Raw genomic sequence first — 21,756 nt, 5'->3', positions numbered from 1 at the left:
ATATCTTTTATACTTTTTTAATATATATTTTGAGTTTTTAAAACTTTAAAAATTAATTAATTACTGATATGAATGCACTTGGTAATCCATGCTGCACCAACAAAGTTGGATATTTTAAGATGATTTTACAAACACCACAAGACGAAAAATTTAACTGAAGTAATTGCTCGTTGTAATATATATATATATATATATATATATATATATATATATATATATATATATATCCAAGAATCATTAAAGTTATGGCACCGTCCAGTCATAATTTCCAGATTTATAACCTAAAACATTATCACAGCATTATTTGATCTATAAATCAGCAGCAGCACTTTCCTTAAATCCCCCAGACTCACAAATACCATCTAATTATTGGTCTGGTTGGTGCACAAAACACTATTTCCAGGCAATGTACCACTAAAATATACATAGCATCTTTTTTCTAAGACCAAACAGAAATGCTCCTATACATCTTCACTTTACCTTTATAATAAAACATCATTTAAATGAAGTTCAAGAAACTTTATTATATACAAATTAACTTTTACCTTAACATTACAACATTCACTTCAACTCACAATTGAGCTGTACGTTCCAACATTCACTTTTTCAAACTAGTAATTTTTAAAATAATTTTTATAGTTTTTATTTTTTATTTTCTTATAAAGCTCTTTTTTAGATTTTTAAATTATATATATTGAACAATCTCAGAGTGCCACATGAACATCTCTTAGTGATGATATAAAAAAAAAAAAGATGACATTGTTTGACAGAAAAGTTCAGGAGCAAATCTAGACAAAAATATGTTTAAGGAATTGAAAATATTATCAAGGACTAAATGTTGCTTTGTGCCACAAATTTACCAAGATAAAAATAAAAGCAAAAGGGAAAAATGGAATATCACTTTCAACATTGCTCATAGTAATTAAGATACCACAGACCTGGAATGACGCTAAATATTGAATTATCAAGCTCATCAGACCCGAACCCGGAAACAGGAAATTTTCAAATTTATCTCAAAGATGCATTAGTAACACTTAAAACTGGGGTTTGAAGACCGAAGATCCCTGCAGTCTACATCATTTATAATAACACAACCAAAGACCCAAGCCCTGCCTTCTTTTTCCCAAAAGAAAACAGTGTAAAAAAGAGAGCAAGCAGGAAAGCAAGAGGAAGATGGTAGCTAGGATAAAAGGATAGTAGGGTAAATTACATGTCAAAGTCTGGAAACTTTTAACCAAATATTTTGAACAAAAAGAAATAGTGCAGAAGAAGAAATTACCTGTCTCTATGTGCCGAGCAGACAATTGATATTTTCCTACAAGCATTTAACAGCATGATCCACCGATGTTCCTAGACGGAAAAGGCTGCATGAAAGCAGCTTTTGATTAAAAATGAAGACAAGCCCTATTTCAGAATGGTCAGCAATCAGAGAAGGCATCAAAATTCAATGGAAACAGTTACAGCATTAGAAGTAAGAAATGAAGATTGGGCAACATTCAAATAGCTCCCAGCAACTGTCAGTTTTAATCAACTGCCAACTTTATGAAGCTCGAAATGTAAAAATAAAAACAAACTGAACAAAGAAAGATGGAAAGAAAAAGCTTCAATTTTCATTCTTCGAAAGGAACTGTGGTGCATGGAACACCAGCTGAAAAACAAAAGGGCACCAGAGAGCAAGAAAGAGAGATGTATAAAGAATGAAATATTGTCTACACCTGCTCAACTTCAACCATTTTTTTCTTTTTACACTAATTCATGCTGTATATGTATATAATCTCTCTTTGTGGCAAATTGCCCTTCTGCTTCCCAAGAAAGTAACCGAAAAGATGCAGCAGAAATCAGTCCAAAATTGGATGCATTCTCGCTAGTTAATTGGTCCTGGAGCTTCCAACACCATAGACGCTTCTAAGAATTCTGGTTACTAATCAAAGCATCCAAGTTAGCATGTTAGCCTTATCAATATATACATGGGGCACTGACACCAGAACTCTAGGTCCAAACAGTCGGGGCAAATCCGAACCAACAAACCCAACATTTTGGTTCTGATTGTAGGACTCTCTGATATCCTTTTTGAAATATTCCTGCTACCAGATTCCCTTGCCACAGGGATCAAGTTTGATTGAAATAAGATCCTCTCGGATTTGAAACTCCTATTTCACAAAGATCAGCCTTCTGGTTCCTTCCTTTTCTTGATAGTCTTCCGACTCACCTTGCACTTCTCCGGCAGATCCAAGTTGGAGGGCAGCTTTGGGCCTGGCATGCTGCTGGGCTTCAAATTGTCAATTGAATTAAAGTCGCATGACTTTTCATAAACAATAGCAGCATCAAGTGAGTATACACGTAGAGCAAGAGAAGACACAGTGGAAATTTTTGCAGCTGCAGATAGTGATGACCAATACCACCACTCATTCCTCAAGTACTCGGTTTTAATCATCTCCTCCAATGCAATTATTGCTTGGACCATCTGAAAATACAAGAGGATGTTATATCCAATCCCACCAAATCAATGAAGTTTAAGAAATAAAACTGAATATCGAAGCAAAATCATTAACTTCTATATCTGTCCTTAAAGCACACAGATTAATCCAACGAACTATTCATCCAATACATGCGTTGTGCAATTAATGGGCCACTACATTAACCAACATTCAATCAGATAAAAGTTAATGACACAAATGCAGTAAACAAACCCAACCAAATACAATATGCTCCATAAGGTATACGAACAAATTAGTTGGTGCTACCACCTTTAAGAGATGCCAAATGTGGTCAATGATGAATGATGGTTAAAATTTACAAAAATAATACTCCGTCTGTGCCAATTAAAATGACGCAATTGATATTTTGAGGTCAAACCTTTTAAACTTTGACTCAATTATTTTCAATATTTTAATTAATTAAATTTTACAATTAATTATAGTTAAAAACTACTACATTGAAATTTGTTCTTTCAAAGTTTTATCAATAATAAATTTTAAAAAAAATAAGATATCAAAGTTGCAAAATTTTGACCACTCAAAAAGTCAATGTAACAAATTTAGTGGGACGGAGGGAGTAACTACTATAAGAAAGCCCAAAGGGATCTAGACAAACCTCATATATTGTTTCTGCAGATTTAACAAATGAACGCCAGGCCCATCTCCTTTCCATGCATGCCTTAGATGGTCGCAAAGCTTCTTCAGAGAGTGCAGCATCCATATCAAGTAAATTAATCTTTAGTTGCTGCAAAACCTGTGAAACCTTACCAACCAAGGGCCTTAAAGAAGATTGTGGGACTACACAGCAGTGACCACTACCCAGTTCAGGAGAATACTTATCTGCAGAAGATATTCTATCCCTTTGTTCTGAACATCTCAAAGCTGGTCTTTTGTTTTTCTGCACTTTAATCTCATTTGCAACAGTCCTGAAAGAATCATCAGAAAAGCCTTCATTGATTCCATTAGCCACACTCCAGTTTCCTTGTGATAAACCAGGCCTCTTAGTAGCCTTCAATTCAGCCCCTAAACCCCCTATTTCTTGGTGAGAAGGAACAAGTCTTAGGGTAGGGTCACTAACAAAATGAGAAGCAGATGAGACAAATGATGGAACGCCATCTGAACTGATAAGACCAATTTCCCGCACCAATTCTTCATTAGAATCTCTAGTGAAAAATTTGGTACTGATCTCTTCAAAGTCATAAGGACAAACTGCTCCGTCATTTTGAAATTTGATCAGCCTTGAACTCAACTCAGAATGCCCGGTTTTATAATTTTCATCAATTTCCATGTCAACAGTATAACCTACCCGGTTACCATCAGATCTCATATTCCCTTTCCTTTTTAAAGAATCACCAACTGACTTACCTTTTTCATTAGCAGGTGGATCCGGAGTGCATCTACTATCATTATGATCCTCGAATTCGACATCACTCATAAATGTTTTGTGACAAGAGATGCAATGATTTTTGGAGGGCCAAACAGGCTCTAAGCATTTACACCTGTACATTTTGTCTTCAATAATCACCTTTGCCTTTTTCCCTTGCTTCTTCAAGGATTCAGTTATTTCTGACTCAAAGAAAGGACCATACTTCTTCTCCAGTAACATTGCTGCCTTGGTGACAAGAAAACTAGGAAAAGAAGCTTTATCACAACCATCACACGATGAAAAGGCAGTTTGGCACTCATCTTGAACTTGTTTTTTCATTTTTTGGTAATTCTGGAATTTTAGCTTCTGGCAAATAGCCTCTTTCAGCTCTTTTTCTTTTGGGTCATTATCATTCAACCAATTAATGAGTCCTTCAATATCTGCAGCTGACTGATATGTAACCCATGGTGAACCAGCCGAAATTGCACCTTTGGCATTGTACACAAACGGACAGGAAGCCTTTGAACCCTGTGCTTTAAAAACACTATCTCTAGTGGCAGAGCTAAAATTCCAGTTAACTGATGTGCAGTGCCCCCATACCTCACCACCCAGAAAATTCCTCTTCTTATGTACTACCAAACTTCCATCAACGATAACCTGAGGATATCCACCTGGCATGGCTGAAATCCAGTACAGTCGGCCAGAAGAATCACTTCCCAAAAACTCCTTCCGAATAGATAGCTTTAAAAGCTGAGATTCTAAGCTGTTAATTAAGTCCTGCAGATGTTGAATATCACTCTTGATAGTGCTCAACTCAAGATGGTGAGATTGTGACTCAATCTCAGCAACAGAAGGAACTTGCTTAGCTGCATGCAGGCTTGTTGCATCAGAAGACTGGCACTGTCCATTACAATCTGAAGGAGATGATGGAGAAGCCACATCCATTCCCTTAGACTCCTCCAACTTACCATGGAGGTTTGTTTCTTTCCTTGAGTCATCAATTTCCTGGGGCAAAGGATTTGTTACGGGCAACTCACTTGTTACAAAGGATTTATCGCTTTTTTCAGGTAATACTTTGCTCACATCCACATTGGCTTGTTCACCCTTTAACTGAGCCTCATTATCCATTGAATTAAAGCATTGGCCATTACTGGTAAAACTTTTCTCTGTATGAGTACTAGACGCATGTTTATCTGAACCATTAAGGACGGCAGCCTCCTTCTCACCATCTGATGGAATCTGATCAGTACCATCCTTTACACCATCTCCAACTGCATTAATCATGCTTGTATGGAACTTTGCAGCTCTTGCAGCAACAAAGTCTTCCTTAGATTTAAGGCTTTTCCATTCTATATATGCAGAACGTAATTTCTGATGCAACTCAAATGTTGTTTCAGCACATCGTTCAAGATGTTGACGGATAAGAGTTGAGTTAAGTAATTCATCACATAAAAATTTGAGCAAGAAGGCTCTCTGCACCAGAATATAAATTTCATTAATTTATGAAATAAACAGAGAGCTCAAGATCAGTATGCGTTATGGAAAAAGAACCCAAAAACTCGTGTTAGCACAAAAAATCCTACTTTCCTATGTCATTGAAGCCATTTTCTATTGACACAATGACCTTTAATTAAAAAGACAGCAAAATGTACATTAATTAGCCAGAGAATCATTTATCTGCACTAGAATATCAATAAGTTATGGCTGACATTAACATGCTCTGGTAAGGAGATGCAAGGATTTGATCTCATAATAACATAAATGTACAAAAATAACTTCTTTCGCTGCAGAACAGAGCCACAAGATGCAAATAGTAGTAAAATGCAGGATATGATGGAAGTTTCTAGTCAATTCCAAGCCTAAACAAAAGCAGGGGGCCAATTCCAGGTAATAGACCCAACAAAAGAAGAAACACATAAGTGCACAATAACAACGGGAAGGTAAAAATAGCCACCATAAATGCATTTTCATTCAAGGACACATACAACAAGCAAGAACACGATAGCTTCTATTTTTTTATCATGAAATGTAGCAAAAGAAAAACAATAAGCAAAATTCAGAGACTTGCAGTCAATAGCAATCAAAAGAATCAATGTTTTCATGTACAATACTAAAAAAGAAAGGTTAACCAGACAATATGACTAAAAATATGCACGCCAAGCAAAGTTCAAAGACAAACCTCATCAACGCTAAACTGCCAATACTCTTTTTCTTCCATCACAGCTGCTAAATGTGCAAGTGCTTCCAAGTAGCCACGGGTAACCTCTCCCTGATACTTTTTACCTCTCCTTCGGATGATAACATGTGAAGGTTCGGATGCATCTTGAACCATACGTTTGCTAACACAAGCAGGGCAATACCAGTTTCCTTCAGGAATCCTTGCCAGTGGAGGATTCAAGCAATATGTATGATACTCAGCATCACAAGTGTCGCACAGAAGAACACTATCATCATCTTTGTCAATACCGCACACTTTGCAAACTCCCTCATCCCAAGGCGCTTTAGGGATATCACTTGTAGAAGCAAGTATATCATTTATTTCCTTCTTTGTCTCAGCATCAAAGCATTCCAATTTAGCATATTCCACCAATTTCTGAACTAGGATAAGTACCTGCCACAAAATGAATAAATTAACAACTAATATACCACCAAACTAGGTCTAGATGCAAAACAAGCAACACTAATGGGGGAATGACCACAGAGAACTAGAGTACATGGCAAATTATTTATAATTGATCAGGCACCAAAAGGCTGTTGTTAACTAACTCATGAAGTAAATGAGGAAGTATCTAGCCATAATTCCTCAAGATCATGTCCAACTGGGAATCAAATTCCTAAACTCATAGTTGGAACAATCTTTGTATGCAAGTCAGCGAAACAGGCAAATACAATCACATAGCACAATGTCTCCAGCATGAGGCTATGCTCATTTGAACGTAACTGTTAGTGCAACTGACAGACAACCCTATCATTAGTTTATTGTGCTACTGTGAGTGTTTTATTTTATATATGTTAGTTAATTTGAAGAAAGATTAACCTTCAACTTTAATTTAAGAGGATCTAACTAAAAACACTGTTTTTTTAACAAAAAATGAAAAACATATCAATACTCCATTTATAAAAGCTTCATCAGTGTGCATAATTCATTGTACAAAAATATTTAGGCACTTCTTGGCCAGTTAATGATAAAAGAAATTTACTTGCAAAGAAATAGTATGAAAAAAAAAAAGGAACTAACGAACCTCCTTTTCATACAAGGACTCAAAGTTTTCAGATAGAGACTCTGCCAATTCAACTAAATCAGGCTGATCGGCAAAAGCAGTACGAACATTACTCCATAACTGCCAAGCAAAAGAAACAATTATTAGATGGACAATTACATCTGCACAGTTCCAAACTGAGAAAGGCAGCCAACCTCTAAACATGAACATAACACCTGGATCAAAGGTTCAGAAGAAAAATATGTAGAAAACAAGAGAAGTACAAAGATAATCCCGGTAAACGAAGCTCCAAAACAAATAAATGAAACAGATAATAGCTGCAATAGTGGCATGCATCAAAGCATTGAGAGTAAGAATCATGCAAGGTTAAAGGCAGAAAAATCAAAAGTAAAGACAATCCAGGCAAATGAGCAAGCAACTACAGCATGTGAAAGCAATATTTGAGTGTACTAAACTCCTAAGGTTTATACTCCTTTCCAAGATATAAGGCACAGAAAAAGGCGAAAAGTTAACTCGAAAGGCAAAGTTAAAGAGAATTTTCACTCATGCAAACACATGTAACCTATATTTATTAATGCACAAAAGTCTAAAACCTACAATCTTAGACTAATGTAACATCATCAAATGCTGCAGAATAAACCAGCGGCAAGGGGTCTATCAAAAGAAAAAGTAAGAAGAAGAAAAACAGAAAGCTGTATGCATCAAAAACCATGCAAAAGGGAAATCAGAAGAAACAAAAGATGTAGAGAGGTTACAACCAGAAAAACAATTAAGCAGTAGGAAACAAATGAAATGGACAGACCTCACGAACATCCTCAAGAAAAGCTTCATGTGATCCACCATAGGCCCCGACAGCCAATCTCAAATCAATAGTCCTAAAATCCAGAGGACGAGACACCATGGCAGGAGACCCAAGGAGCCCCTCATCATCATTATCACTGGAATTCATTAGCTTTCTCCCCAACAAGTTGCAGAAGATCTTTGAATCATCAGCAGCAGCAGCATGACGTAATATGATGCGACATTTTTTCATGATAATATCAGACACAGATAAGACAATCTTCTTTTTACTTATTTCTTTCTCAGGTTTTTGTGTTGAGCATTCATTCTGAACATCTGCTAGCACCGAAAGAACAGCTTTCTGTGTTCAATAAAAGGTAGAGAAACATGTTTTTTATCAGAATCATGTTTACTACCACATACACAAACTATGAAGGACAGAGCAATTAGAAAAGACAAACATGACAGTATAATTCTTCAGAAGGATAAAAAGGATAACGATCAATTCAAGGATAGAACATTCAAGCTCAAAGATCATGCGCTTCTTTCTTTTACAAGCATCCTATAATATTCAAAACTACCAGTACTTCTCCTGCTTAATTGTCATTCACACTTCTGATTAAAAAAAATACACAACAAAATGTAAATACAAATGAAGAGATTTAAGGGAAAGTGATGGTTGTTAAGTACTCTTCCCTTAACTCTAATTAAAATCATATCCAAACAAGGAGAAAGTTTTCGCCTTCAACTCCTTTCTTTTACTTTCCCTTCCCACCCCTAATCGAAACTTGGTCTGCAAATTTACTATATTTAAGTGCAGGCCAAAGGGCCGGTTTAAGCAGTCAGAATATGAATTTTCAAAAATATAATAAGACATAAGATTAAATATAGCAGTACAACAAAATCAATAAATATGGCATAGATTCCTGCTTTCCTGCAACATAAAAGCTTTAAATCACATAAACAAGTGGTTTGATCTTTCTGTCTCCAGCAGCATTTAGGCCAACGTCCCAACCCGCACCCCACAGACAATAATTGTTTGAAAATTTTGAGCATAAAAACTAAAGATAAATCATGCCCAGAAGATGACATAACAAATTGATCCCTCACCATATGTTAAAAAATATAGAAAAATCTACATGCCTTTGAATTCTTAACTTGTGGAAATTTCACTAGCAAGAGACTACGTGAAGTAGTCGGATGGTACCTTTGTTGGTCCTGAAGCATTGCCCTTATAAACTTCCTTACTGATTGAATGTTTCAATTTTTCCCTTGCCCACTCTGGAGGATCTTTTTCCAACGCATCATAAACACACCGCCTGATTCTAGTTCCAACATTTGTTGGCAGCTTTCTGACAGGTTCCAGCAACTTTGCCCACTCTGGAATATCACCATCATTGACAAAATTCTTTTCACAAGCAACATTTTGACCAGGCCCTTCATCTTCTACTGTCAGAACATCGCTTTGTCTGTTCAAAGAACCAAAAATTCGCTTTGTAGCCTCTGCAAGCAACTGAAGTTCAAACCAAATTCACAACATTATCTTCTTCTGAACTCATGAATGTAATGATCAGTATGAAACACAAAAATAACTAGAACCAGCACATGAATTAGTTTCCAGCATACACTTCCATCAATGAATAAGCTTCAATACATCTATATTATTTTATCATAATATGCCAAGGGGCAAAATCACTTTAACATTAAAATAAAAGCAGCACCTAGAAGCAAAACACACAGAAACTTGTTCTAAAACAATTGCTCATTCTGCATAAGATAAAATAAAGAGTGTAATCAAGCATACCCACAAAAGGATAAACGCTGAAGCAGAATTCAAGTCCATAACATATTAGCATGCATATCATTAGCAGATCTTGACATATGATCACAAGGAAAGTGCTAAGTGAGAAGGAAAGATGCACACAAACAACAATTCCTGATGAAAGCATTTCCAAGCTTTAAACAATCTCTAAAAGAAAAGTGTTTATCAAAAAAATCAAAATATCAAAAGCCAAACTTACAAGTGCATCTGCTTCCATACCAGCCACCCCAGTAAGTGAACCAGAAAGCACCCCACCATCACCTTGTAAGCAACGAAACACTTTTGCACTCTCACGGGCAGTGATCTCTGCTGAGTCAAGATTCCCATCCATGGATAAGAAAGACAATATGTATCTTCTAGCTAATTCAGGCCAGGTCAACTCATTAATTGGGAGCAGACTGAGCTTAACTTTTTTAGCAGGAGCTGTACTATCTAAATCTTTCTTCCTTCCCCTTTTAGATCTTGACTCTCCAGAATCAAAATTTGGATCAACAAGTGCGGCAACCTTTGATTGCAGCTCACTTATTAGCACCCCTAACACTGAGCTGTGAACCTTTGTCAATGTCACGCCAAAGCATCTTCTGTAACTAAGAGAAGCAAGCCTTGCCTGGTCAGCTTCCATCATTTCTCCTGTTTCCATCTGTATAAATGGATGTGGATTTTCAGTAGAATCTGCCATACAAGAATCACTGCTAGGTGATACATTCTTTTCACCCATACCATCAATTCTAGATAAACTTTGGACATCAACTCCTGGCCTTTCACTGTCAAATTTATGAAGGAAATTTGAGTGATTAGACCAGGGATTTATAAGCTCCTCTTCGAGTTCATTTGCTAAAAAAGCTTCTTGCAAACCCATTACTTCACCAAAGCGCCACAATAATTCCCACACCTGAGTATATAAACAAAGAAAGTATAATTAAGATCCTCATACAAGAAATTCTACTGTAAATAGAATATATATCCATTTCCTCAACTAACAAACATGAATACCTGATGGAAGTCACCAAGAAGTTCAGGAGGAAGTCTCGGGCACAATCGCTTCCCTGGAGGAGGACCACGGTCATCAACCAAACGGGGCTTTTTTGACTTCCCAAATAACACATCCAATCCTTTTTCTCCCTCACATTCAAGCCCATCTGGTGTCTTTATCTTCAGGAAACCATTTCTGATTGTTAATGATCCTGAGTAAGAACTTCTTTTCCTCAAAGATTCATACCGTGAACAGGCCTCAATACCAGGAAGCTCTTCAATAATTTCTTGTACAAATTCAGCATCCAGTCCAAATCTATCCTGTCCCAGCCATTTTGTCAGTTCCTCAGACCAAGTCTCCAGCTCATTATGCTGATACACAAAAGGAAAGGAGAGAGAGACTGGGAAGCCACAGAATTTAGCTAACGGAGTATGGGTCTCTTTATTCTTTCCATCCATCATATCCCAGCTTGATGACCTAATTTCTTTTCCTGCATGCTTACAGAAAAACTTCAGAGCCCCCTTCCCTTTACTTATCTCAGAGCAGGCATCAATAAATTTCTGAGATATTATTCTCCATGCTGCAGATGAGGAATGTTCTTCCACTGAAATTTCACCAATTTCATCTCTTAACATATCTCCATATTTTTCACACATGAAACCTGCTTCAAGTTGGGATTCGTCAATATTCTGAACAAGATATGTTTCCTTCAAGTTACTTCTCAAACAAGTCAAGATATCATTTTCAGTAGGTGGGCAAGGATCTGTAAGGATCCTTTGAATACATCCATCATCATCGAACTCCCCTTCTTTATTATGACTAGCAGTTTGCTCAATTTTGGGACAAAATAGGACAGCTGACCCAATTGGAAGGGGCAAGGCAGAGCATGAACACCTTCTGATCTTGAAAATAGGTCCAGAATCACCACCATCTAAAACTTCACATACAAAAAGTGACCCAGTGATCTTATCATGCCAACAAGACCTATAACCTATAGGAAATATCAAACTAGCATCATGATAAGAAGGTCTCATGTCAATGAGCCCCAAAGAGAGAATATAAAAATCTTCAAACTGCACAGGAAGCCCATCCTGTAGGAATAAAAAGAAGAAGAAGAAGAAAATCAGGACACTCAATCTAAAGCACTTAGATTTCACCAACTCAACATGACAATTAGCTGAAAGAAATAATATAAGCTACATATGAAAAGGAAAAAATAGAAATGTTATGAGCTGCAAATAAATAAGAAAAAATAAATTAACAAGTCTGCTTACATTAATTCGTTCAGATCCAGAGCTACCCTTCTCATCTTGCACAGCTTCAGTGGCTTTCATGATACAAGATTTACTGGCATACTTTTCCAGAATTTGACCATCACATGCAAAGTCCTTGCAATAACCACTTATCAAACTTTCCTTATTTTCAGGAAATCCACTGGCTATTGAAAACCTTGTTGACTTCCTTTTTCTTGACAGATGCAATCTTTCCTGAAGAGAAGCCCCCTCACGTTTTATTTCAGCGTCCATAGGGCTATGGTTCAGATTCAACCCAAGATAAGAAGCAACATCTAACAATGAGTCAAATGTTTTCCCATCAGGAGAGCAATAAACTGCATATAGGTCACAGCTCATGGAATGCTTTAGTTCCACACGCCAACCTTCCTCCAGAACCCCATGTCTTTCTGAAACAAATTCTCTAAGACGCTGCAAAAATACGTCACTCGGATTCCGAGATGGAAATCTAATAGCTGTATTACTACTATTCCTCAAAGACCCTAGCGGAGAACCCAAATCTACCTCATCAAAACTTCTATCTCTAGTTCGCATACGATGAAATAAATCTTCAAAACCCACTTTAACAGCATGTGTCACAATCCTAGAAGCTTTTTGAGAGCCAAACCCATTACCCGCATACAAGGAATTCATACACGTCAAGGGGGCACCTAACCGACTGCCAACAAAAGAATTGTCACCCGTTGTGTGCTGTCTGGAACCAAGATATATGTTAACCAGTGATGATATATAATAACTTAAATTTAAAGAGAAATTTAAAGTAACTAAAGATATTCAAACAAGGTGAACTGAAGGAAGAAAAAACGAGCTAAATCATAAGAGAATAGCACCTTCTCACTAGTAAGTAAATAAGCAGGAGACATAAGCAGGAGACATACTATTGAGTACACCACTTTTATAGCACAGGAAGAGTGGTATTAAACATGTTAGCTGATTTCCCACCATACAAGTTAACAGAACTTTACGTTGGAAACAGTTTCATCATGGTATAGACAAAACAAAGCTTCAACATAGCAGGACAAGATAAATAGCATCCATTTAGAATTTTGAGTTTCCTCAATCTATTACATGAGAACTAGTACAGGTGACTACCTAAGGAGAAGAGTAGCATAACACCACTTCCACAAGGAAGCGCAATCTATGAATCAAGAAACAACCTACTAGAAATGAAAAAGCATGTTAAGGAAGTTAGCAGCAATATGGCACTTCACGGATAAACAGGTTAAAGACTATTGAGCAGCAATATGAAAGAGAAAGAATATAAACGCAATACAATGCTGCAATGTTGGCAGCAGTAGAACACCAGAGGAATAAACAGTTAAAGACTACTGAGACACAATTTCAAAGAGAAAAACAATAATTGCTGTACAGTGCCACAACAAGCTTGGGTTAAACATTCTAATTTGTATATAGAAATTCATGAGCATGAAGAAGGCTTTAAATGGAAGAGAAAATACTATCTTTGGGTAGCACTTTCTAGGTTTCAACTGTACGAACACAAACTGCATGAGAAAGTCATGGCATTGGCTAACCAGGTGGTTCCAACATAGTCAATATAATATAAAAGCAGTACAATGCTGTGATGTTGGCAGTGGTAGAACACCTATGGAATAAACAGTTAAAGACTATTGAAACACAACTTCAAAGAGAAAAACAATAATTGTCATACAGTGCCATGACAAGATTGGTTTAAACATTCTAATTTGTATAGAGAAATTCATGAGCATGAAGAAGGCTCTGAATGCAAAAGAAAATACTATCTTTTGGCAGCAATTTCTATGTTTCAACTGTACGAACTCACTGCATGAGAAAGTCATAGCATTGGTCAACAAGGTGGTTCCAACATAGTCAATACCCTAAAGGTTCAGTGAAAATGGCAGAACTGATACATCTTCGCATAATCAAAATCAACTAACACCCCCCCTTCCCCAACCCCCAAAAGCCTACAATCCATGTGTAAGAGCAGCAAAACCCTTCAGATGCCAAAGGTAGCAACAAATTACACTTGTAAGGAAAACAATATTCAAACAACAAAAGAATGATATGGTACCAGCAGAACCACAGTTTTCAGGTCAATGGCAAATCATTCAAGTTCAACCCCCAGAATTTTCAACTCATGGAAAAGGACTAATCATCTTAAATCCTTACTTAAGATATATTCTCTATCACCATCAAACTGTCCCACCATCAGGCATCAGCTAGTACTCTTCTCAAATTTTAGGACAAACTTGACAGGCAAAATAGGGGTAGATTCGTTCATAGACATTTAAATCAAGTAAACTGCTAAAAAGCAACCAAAAAGACATCAATTATCTCATAAGCAGTATAACTAGTTGTACAATCTACAGCTACCAACCAGTTCAATTACACCCACTGATCAGCTTCAAAACCATTGAGTATAATTAATGTCCTTATGATGAATCACGGGTACACCCTACCTAAACATCCTTACCATATCTAACAGTTCACACACACTACACAAACGCAAACAATCTGCCTGTCAACATGCGTTGCAATTTTTAACTAACCCTCAGCACAATATTCCACTACTAGCACACAAATAAACTAGTCAATATTCAATTACTTACCTAGTATTTGCTTTTAAAAATGCCCTAACCCATCTCCAAATTAACACATTAAGCTAAAGAACGCTAGAAATAAATCAAGCAATCAATATCTAACATCCCCAGAAACCACATTTCAAATTTATTCAACTCTTAAGTCATAACCACACGGTTAACAATAATGCAGGCTGAAAAGACTTACAAAGCTTCAATTAAAAAAAGCTAAACTTGAGTTTCTAATATTAAGCTTTAAGTTTTACCTCAATAACTCCTGCACCTCCTCACCATCGCCGTCACCATCACTCGGCGGGGAAGCATTAATATCAAGGATGCGCTTCTTGGCCTTAAACCCAAGCGGCCACCGTTTACTCCTTACTCCGCTGCCAACACACGCTCCACAAACCCACTCCGCCCCCGAAAGCAACTTCTCGGAAACCCCGGAGCATGCCAAGTGAAACCCTCGCTCACATCCGTCACAAACCACCACTCTTCCTCCTCCTCCTCCACCGGGAATCGCCGCCGACAAGCCACATACACCACACTGCTCCTCGTCGTTGGCAACGGGAACACCGGCGGCTTCACCAAGAGCCGGGTCGGGATTCTCGTGGATAGCCCGAACAATCGAAAAGGAATCGGGTTCGGCGGAGTCGGAGTCAGGTAGGGTTTCGGCAAAAGAAGAAGAAGGGATCTCGTTTAGATCGATGCCGAGGGTTGAACGAGTCTCGGGCTTTGAATCGTTCGAATCGGAGAGTTCCATTTTTTGGTTGGTTTGTTCTTTATCCGAGTCGGGGTTTTTTGAAGAACAAATACATTTCTTTCTGAAAGTTTTTTTTTAAAAAAATGGAACCGAAGGTTAAAAAAATATAAAGAATTGTCAGAGGAAACTATTAAAATAGAGAAGAGAGAAGCTTTTTTTAATTATTTTATATTTATATTTTGGATAGGAGGAATTTTACAGTACTCGCTTTAATAGGCTGACACGTGGAATATAAGTCTAAATGGTTTTCTGTTTAGGAAAGAGTTGGTTTGGGGATCTTGTCTTCGAACGGGGATAACTAGAAGTCAAATAGTTTGAGGTTTTTCTTTTTGTGATAGTATATCCTGTTTTTTTAATATTTTCGTCAATTTAATTAAGAGATATTCTACATCCTCTAATGAAATAAAAATATTTATTTTATTAATTTTATAAATAAATATATTTTTAATATTAAATTTACTTTATAAAATGGATAGAAATCAATTTCGATACTAAATAAATTGACATCTCTCAAAAAATCAAAGCAACTTATTAATTATCAATTTGGAAACTTCAAAATTCACATATTTTATCAATCTAGTATGATTTGACAAATTTAGTTCGTAACATCTCAGATGCGTTTTGTCAATATTTATATAAAATATATAAATATAGAAAGCTTAATTTGTTATTATATCAATCAAAATTATGTATATTTGATGAAAATGTTAATGTTGCAATTAATTATCTTTTATTGCTCATTTTCAAATTGATAATGATTAAATTGCTCTAATTTTTTAAGAAAGACCAAATCGCTCAATATTAACTTTGAGATTTTTTCCTAAAATATTGTTTTTAGTCATTTCCTAATTAAATTTATGTCCAATTAATTATTCACACTACTTTTAGTTAAGAGTTTATAGTATAGATATTTTTTGTTTTTTTATAATATTTGAATCTAAATTTGTATAATTGCTATAAATCTGAATTGACTTCTTCTTATTGAATTTGGAAAGCACCTAGTATTCGCATTTATTTGATTGTTTGTAATTGTTAGCAGGTTCTACTGAATTGAGTATAATTGGAGGTGGAGCACTCTAATTATACTCTCCTATCCGTAGGGGAGGATGAGAATTGACGTAATTATATGGGTAACTACAAACAATTACATTAAAATCCAATTACACTTGCTTTTCAAATACACCTATACATAATTTATATTTAAGAAGTTATTTTATGCAATAATAATAGTATTTTAACTTTGGAACATATGTTTTGTTGACAAATATTTTTTTCATACATTTTTACCTACTAAATATTTAACTAAACTGCATAGGAATTTTTTTATAAATTATTTACACTAATTTTAAATAAAAGTGTAATTAGTGCTTTCCTCTAACACCCTACACTCAACCTAGATCATAGATCTAAATATAAGACGCCACATTGGTTGCCAAAGGAATCCAAACAAATCAAATTCAAAACAAATGATTTGACATGCATAATTAAAAATTCAATATAATTAAAACTAACATTTAGTGATTACAATCAGTTACAAAGTACTATAAATAAAAACCAATCTCAAACGTGCCTTAATACGACATTCGAAGTCCAAAATATCAAAATAGGGTAGTAAGACTCGAGACTTGGGGTACAAGTCTCGATACTGACAACCCTTGAAACATAAAAATTGAAGTTGTTTGTGCAAGTCTTGATACTTAGAGTCAAGTCTCGATACCCGGTGACTAAGTATCAATACTTGTTCAACCAATCTATAGAAATAGACCAAACTTTAAATAAGTCTCTATACTTATTCATACTAATCTTGAGATTTGAGCCTAGAAATGCAAAAATTACCATTTCAAGTCATTCTAACATGCTTCAAAATAAACATAAACATGTCCAAACATGCATCAAAAGTATATGCACAAATTAAGCACATCAATCTAAGTCTAAAATAGAAAATTCTCATCCAATAACATGCTTAATCAAAATATAGCTAACTAAGTAAAAATCATGCATTTTAACAATGTACTCAACATTAATTTGGATCTCAAAGTTCACTTATATGCTCAAACATAAAACCAACATGTCACATATGCATTAACAAGCATTGATCGACATAGAAATTTGACATATAATCATCATTACATAAATATCCACTCAAAGGTTTTAGTACATGTCTGAACTAAAAAAAATGCAAAGTTCATTACAAATCAAAGGCTTCAACTGAAGTTTCCTTTTTCCCGACATTGTTTAAGCTTCAAAAAATATGAAAACCTCAAATACTTGTGCACAAAAAAACAAACACGTACATATATCCATTAAGCAATAAAACATACTATAATGTCAACATAATCAATGTAGTACCCAAATTTTGCCCGGCCCAAGCCCAAATATTAAAAAAATACATAAATAAATAAAATGTTCAGTTTTTTTACAATAATAAACCCAAAATACAACCCTAACCCAAAATCACTACCTAAACCCGAATCTAAACCTAAACAGACCCCAAACCCAATCTTCAAATACCCTCCAGCCCAATCACTAGTCTAGCCCAACTAGCATGGCCCAACGCAGCCCAACACAACCAGAAACTCTAGCATCACAACCCCAGCCGCCAAGAATGAGCTGAAGCCCCTCTCAGCGTGTTGCGCCTTTTCGTGTTGCGCCTTCGTGCCAAAGCCACGCCCCCGAGCCGAGCCACGCCACCTCCAGGGACCACGCCTTCATGTAACACCATACACGCGAGCCTCCGTACGCACGCTCGCCCACATCCGTACCTGCAGAAACACACAGAAAGCAGCAAAAAAGGACAGAGCAACAAAAAAGAAAAGGAAAATGGATGTATTTTTTTTATTCGGCCATATAAGGCCATTTTTGTTAGCGTTTGGGAGGGGGGACTCACGACCACACAGAAGCATATTGTAGGAAACCCACAGAAAAATATCAATACAAAGAAAGCATTTGAACAAAAATCGTTGGAAAAGGTGATTGTTTTTCCGATTATTGTTGATTTTCTTCCTTTTTCTCTCTGAGTTTGCATTGTTTTTCAAGATTTTTATCTTTTTGAGATAAAAAGGGAGAACCCTTACCTAGTTCAGCCGTCATCGAATCCCCTGTTCTCTCTGTCATCGTCGGAGATTGAGCAGGGGTTCGGAGATCCGCTTAATGGATCGATGAACAGAGCGGCGCAACCATGAGGGCCTAGGGTTACTCTTTTTACTTTTGTTTTAAAATGAAGAAGAGCTGCTGAAAGTGAAATGGTGACTACCATTTTAGGGGGGTTTTTTTGCCCTTATGTGGTATGTGAAACGACGCCGTTTGGAGTCTGATCAGTGGCTCCAAAACGGCGCCGTTTTAGCCCCAGCGACCCGCGTGTGTGACCCGACCCGGGGAGGATCCGCGCATCCAGCCAAATGGGCTATTTGCGCATTGAGCCCCTCTGTGTTTTGTGTTGTTTCAAATTCGATTTTCATTTTTTTAAATTTGTATCGCACATTTAACTCTATATTCATTTAGATCCGCGGTTGGACGGTGCCGCTTTCACTAATCGGATTTGAGCATCCGAACATTTGTGTTTAATTTCTGTTTTAGTCCCCCGTGTTATTCATGCTTTGTAATCTGGTCCTTTCCTTTTGTTTATTTTAATTTCTCCCCTGAATTATTGCTTTAATGCCAATTTAGTCCTTCGTTTTGTTATTAATGCTGTAATATTATTTAGTTCATACATTTTTATGTACATAAATACCTACCTTTATATTTTTATATATTTTTTATAACTTTATACGTATATATATGTTTACATATATACTCATTTTTATAATTTATATATACATATATTTATACCTATATACATGTTTGCTAAATTTTTGTAAGTATATATTTATATGTACGTACTTATATATTTTTCATACTTTCTAATTTGTATATATATTTACACCCATATTTTTAATTTAATTTAAATATATATAAATTATAATCATTTACTTGTTTATATATCTTTTAAACTTTGATATATACTTACGTATATTTTTATATTGTATTTTTTATATATATACATACTTTTTATTTTCATGAATACATGCACATACATATGTTTTTCATATTTTCATTATTTTATACATATTTATGTTTATATATCTTTTATATTTGTATCATTTCGTTAATTTTGTTCATTTATTTACATGTTTATTATTGTTTGTTTTCTTACTTTAGTTTCTAATTATTTGTTATTTTGCCCGTATGATTGTTTTTATTATTTATTGTTTTGCTTGTATCATTTTATTTACATTGTCATCGTTATTATTATTTTGCATCCATTTTTATTCGGATTTATCAAAAACGGAAAATTTCAAAATAAAAGCAACACTCAGTATTTGGGGTCTTCGAGAGAATCGAGCCCTAACGTATTGAGTTCCGATTTTCTTTGTTGAATCTAAATAATCGAGGTTACTCTTTTTATAAAAAAACATAAATAAAAGCTCATTCTCGGGAATTTGACGCGTTGTGTCCTAATGCATTGAATATGACGTATTATTTTCTCGAGATGAGGATTTTAAGGTAATGTTCGATATTTAGGAATTTTGTGAAATAAAACCCTAACTTACTGGGTTTTGATTTTCTCATTTGACCCAGATAATCGGACATCCTCCTCAAGATGCATAGGTTTTAAAAGATGAGAGGTAAACTTAATTTTGAGGATTTAAAATGTTGCACTCTAACTTACTGAGTGTGACGATTTATTTCTTTGAAATAAGTGAATCTCATCGTCTAATTCATTTTATTCAAAATAAAAGGATCGTATTTTAAAATCTTTTCAAAATTTCGAAATTAAGATATTAAACAATCAATTCGGTACCAATTTTGGGCGTCACGAGGGTGCCAACCCTTCCTCGTGCGTAATCGACTCCCAAACCTGTTTTCTCAAATTTCGCAGACCAAAATTATTTTCAAGGTGAGCCGATCACACCTCAATAAAGGATCGGTGGTGACTCCATTTCCATTTTTAAAATTGATACCCATTTTTTCAAAAATTAAAAAATGGTTTCAATTGCTTGGCGACTCCGCTGGGGACTCATTTAGAGAGTCAAGTCGTAAAATTGATTGTTTTTGTCTTATTGTCAAAAATTAAAAATTGATTTGAAAAATTATGATCTTTTCTTTGCACTTGTTTGCATGATTATTGTAAATTAAGTTGTATATTTTGGCATCATTTTGCATAATACTGTTTAGTCTCGTCCTTTTAAGTGGGAGTGAGAAACTAGTCTTTCGTGAGGTTTCACCTCCGTGCAGGATAGTGGATCACTTCCGGGATACGTCCGTACCTATGTCTTCGTGAGATTTTCATCTCCGTGCAGCCATAGGGAAATGTATTCCCTTGAACCGAACTCGGTCTGTATGAGCCTATAATGGGTGAAGATCGAGGAATCTGCTAGTTCGGGTACCTTGATTGTAGAACCAACCCTCATATAGTGGACTTAGGAACTTAACCTAGATAGAGCCACTCCAAATCCCTAGTGGTTACCTGATTAGGTACTTTTGTTTTCCTTGTTTACTCCTATTTTGTACTAACCCCTCTTGTTGTGTTTTGATTATGATTGCATTACATTTGCATCTTAGGAAAGAGATATTGATTCAAGTCCGATTACTAAATTAGAAAGCTTGTCATGGAATACGAATTCCTTGATAAAGTGGAAAACAATACGACTTCCCAAATATATTCTGAGAAACACAAGAATGGCGATAGAAGAGTTCGCGACCCTCCTTCGTGGCCTAAGGATTCAAGGCAATTGTCTAAGAGCCTTCGATGACCCAACTCCCTTAAATAAGCTGACAAGCCTTATGAAGATGGACAGATGATGGATCGCGACCAAGATCAAGAGAAGGAGCTAGCAATGGCATCTATTGGCGAGATATCAAGACCACATTTCCTTAAACTGAAATCGTAAATATTTTTATTAAATATTTACATAGTTATTATATAGGTGAACTAAATTTTGGATAGATAATTTTGTCGAATTAGTGACTAATTAATGTACAAGGATTAAATCATAAAAGTGATAAAATTTAATCACTATAGATTTTTATTTGTTAAAGGGCTTATATAGTAATTAAATCAAGATTTATAATGGCAATTGCACCATTTTGGAAATGAGTGGACGGTTAGTGTGTTTTTATTAGAAATTAATATACAAATTTTGATTAAATTATTATTATAATATGTTAAAACATAAAACAAAAGTTGTCATCTCATTTTTATTCCTTCTTTTCACCTTTTTCACTAAAGAAACAAAAGGAAGCCATTGTTTTTAGCTTCAAATATTCGCCCATTTGCTTGGTAAGCCGTTTGAAGTCCATTTTTTTTTTGTAAATTTTATGTGTTTGAGATCATAGTAACTCAATTTGGCTAACCCATGTATTATTTTTAAAAAATATTAAAGTTTCTAAAATTTTCCATTGATGAATGCTTGAAGCTTTTAGTACTAAATTGTTAGATTTTGGGCTTAGATATGAAAAAAGGAC

The 21,756-nt window shown here is 35.5% G+C and overlaps 1 protein-coding gene across 1 annotated transcript; it reads right to left on the bottom strand.

Annotated features, from left to right (window-relative positions):
- Nucleotides 1-1,465: 1,465 nt before the first annotated feature.
- On the bottom strand, nucleotides 1,466-15,366 carry LOC105798309 (methyl-CpG-binding domain-containing protein 9). Its single transcript, XM_012628334.2, has 10 exons — nucleotides 14,756-15,366; nucleotides 11,914-12,625; nucleotides 10,660-11,730; nucleotides 9,866-10,558; nucleotides 9,052-9,357; nucleotides 7,867-8,205; nucleotides 7,086-7,184; nucleotides 6,023-6,454; nucleotides 3,094-5,316; nucleotides 1,466-2,464 (listed from the first exon to the last, which is right to left on the bottom strand). Exons 1-10 carry the CDS (start codon nucleotides 15,250-15,252, stop codon nucleotides 2,165-2,167), a joined length of 6,672 nt encoding a protein of 2,223 aa, XP_012483788.1. The 5' UTR covers nucleotides 15,253-15,366; the 3' UTR covers nucleotides 1,466-2,164.
- Between the last annotated feature and the right edge of the window lie 6,390 nt (nucleotides 15,367-21,756).

Source organism: Gossypium raimondii, chromosome 9 (assembly GCF_025698545.1).
Source record: "Gossypium raimondii isolate GPD5lz chromosome 9, ASM2569854v1, whole genome shotgun sequence".
Taxonomy (NCBI): domain Eukaryota; kingdom Viridiplantae; phylum Streptophyta; class Magnoliopsida; order Malvales; family Malvaceae; genus Gossypium; species Gossypium raimondii.
The sequence above is the reverse complement of the archived record's forward strand: the minus strand, read 5'-3'. Positions and strand labels throughout refer to the sequence as shown.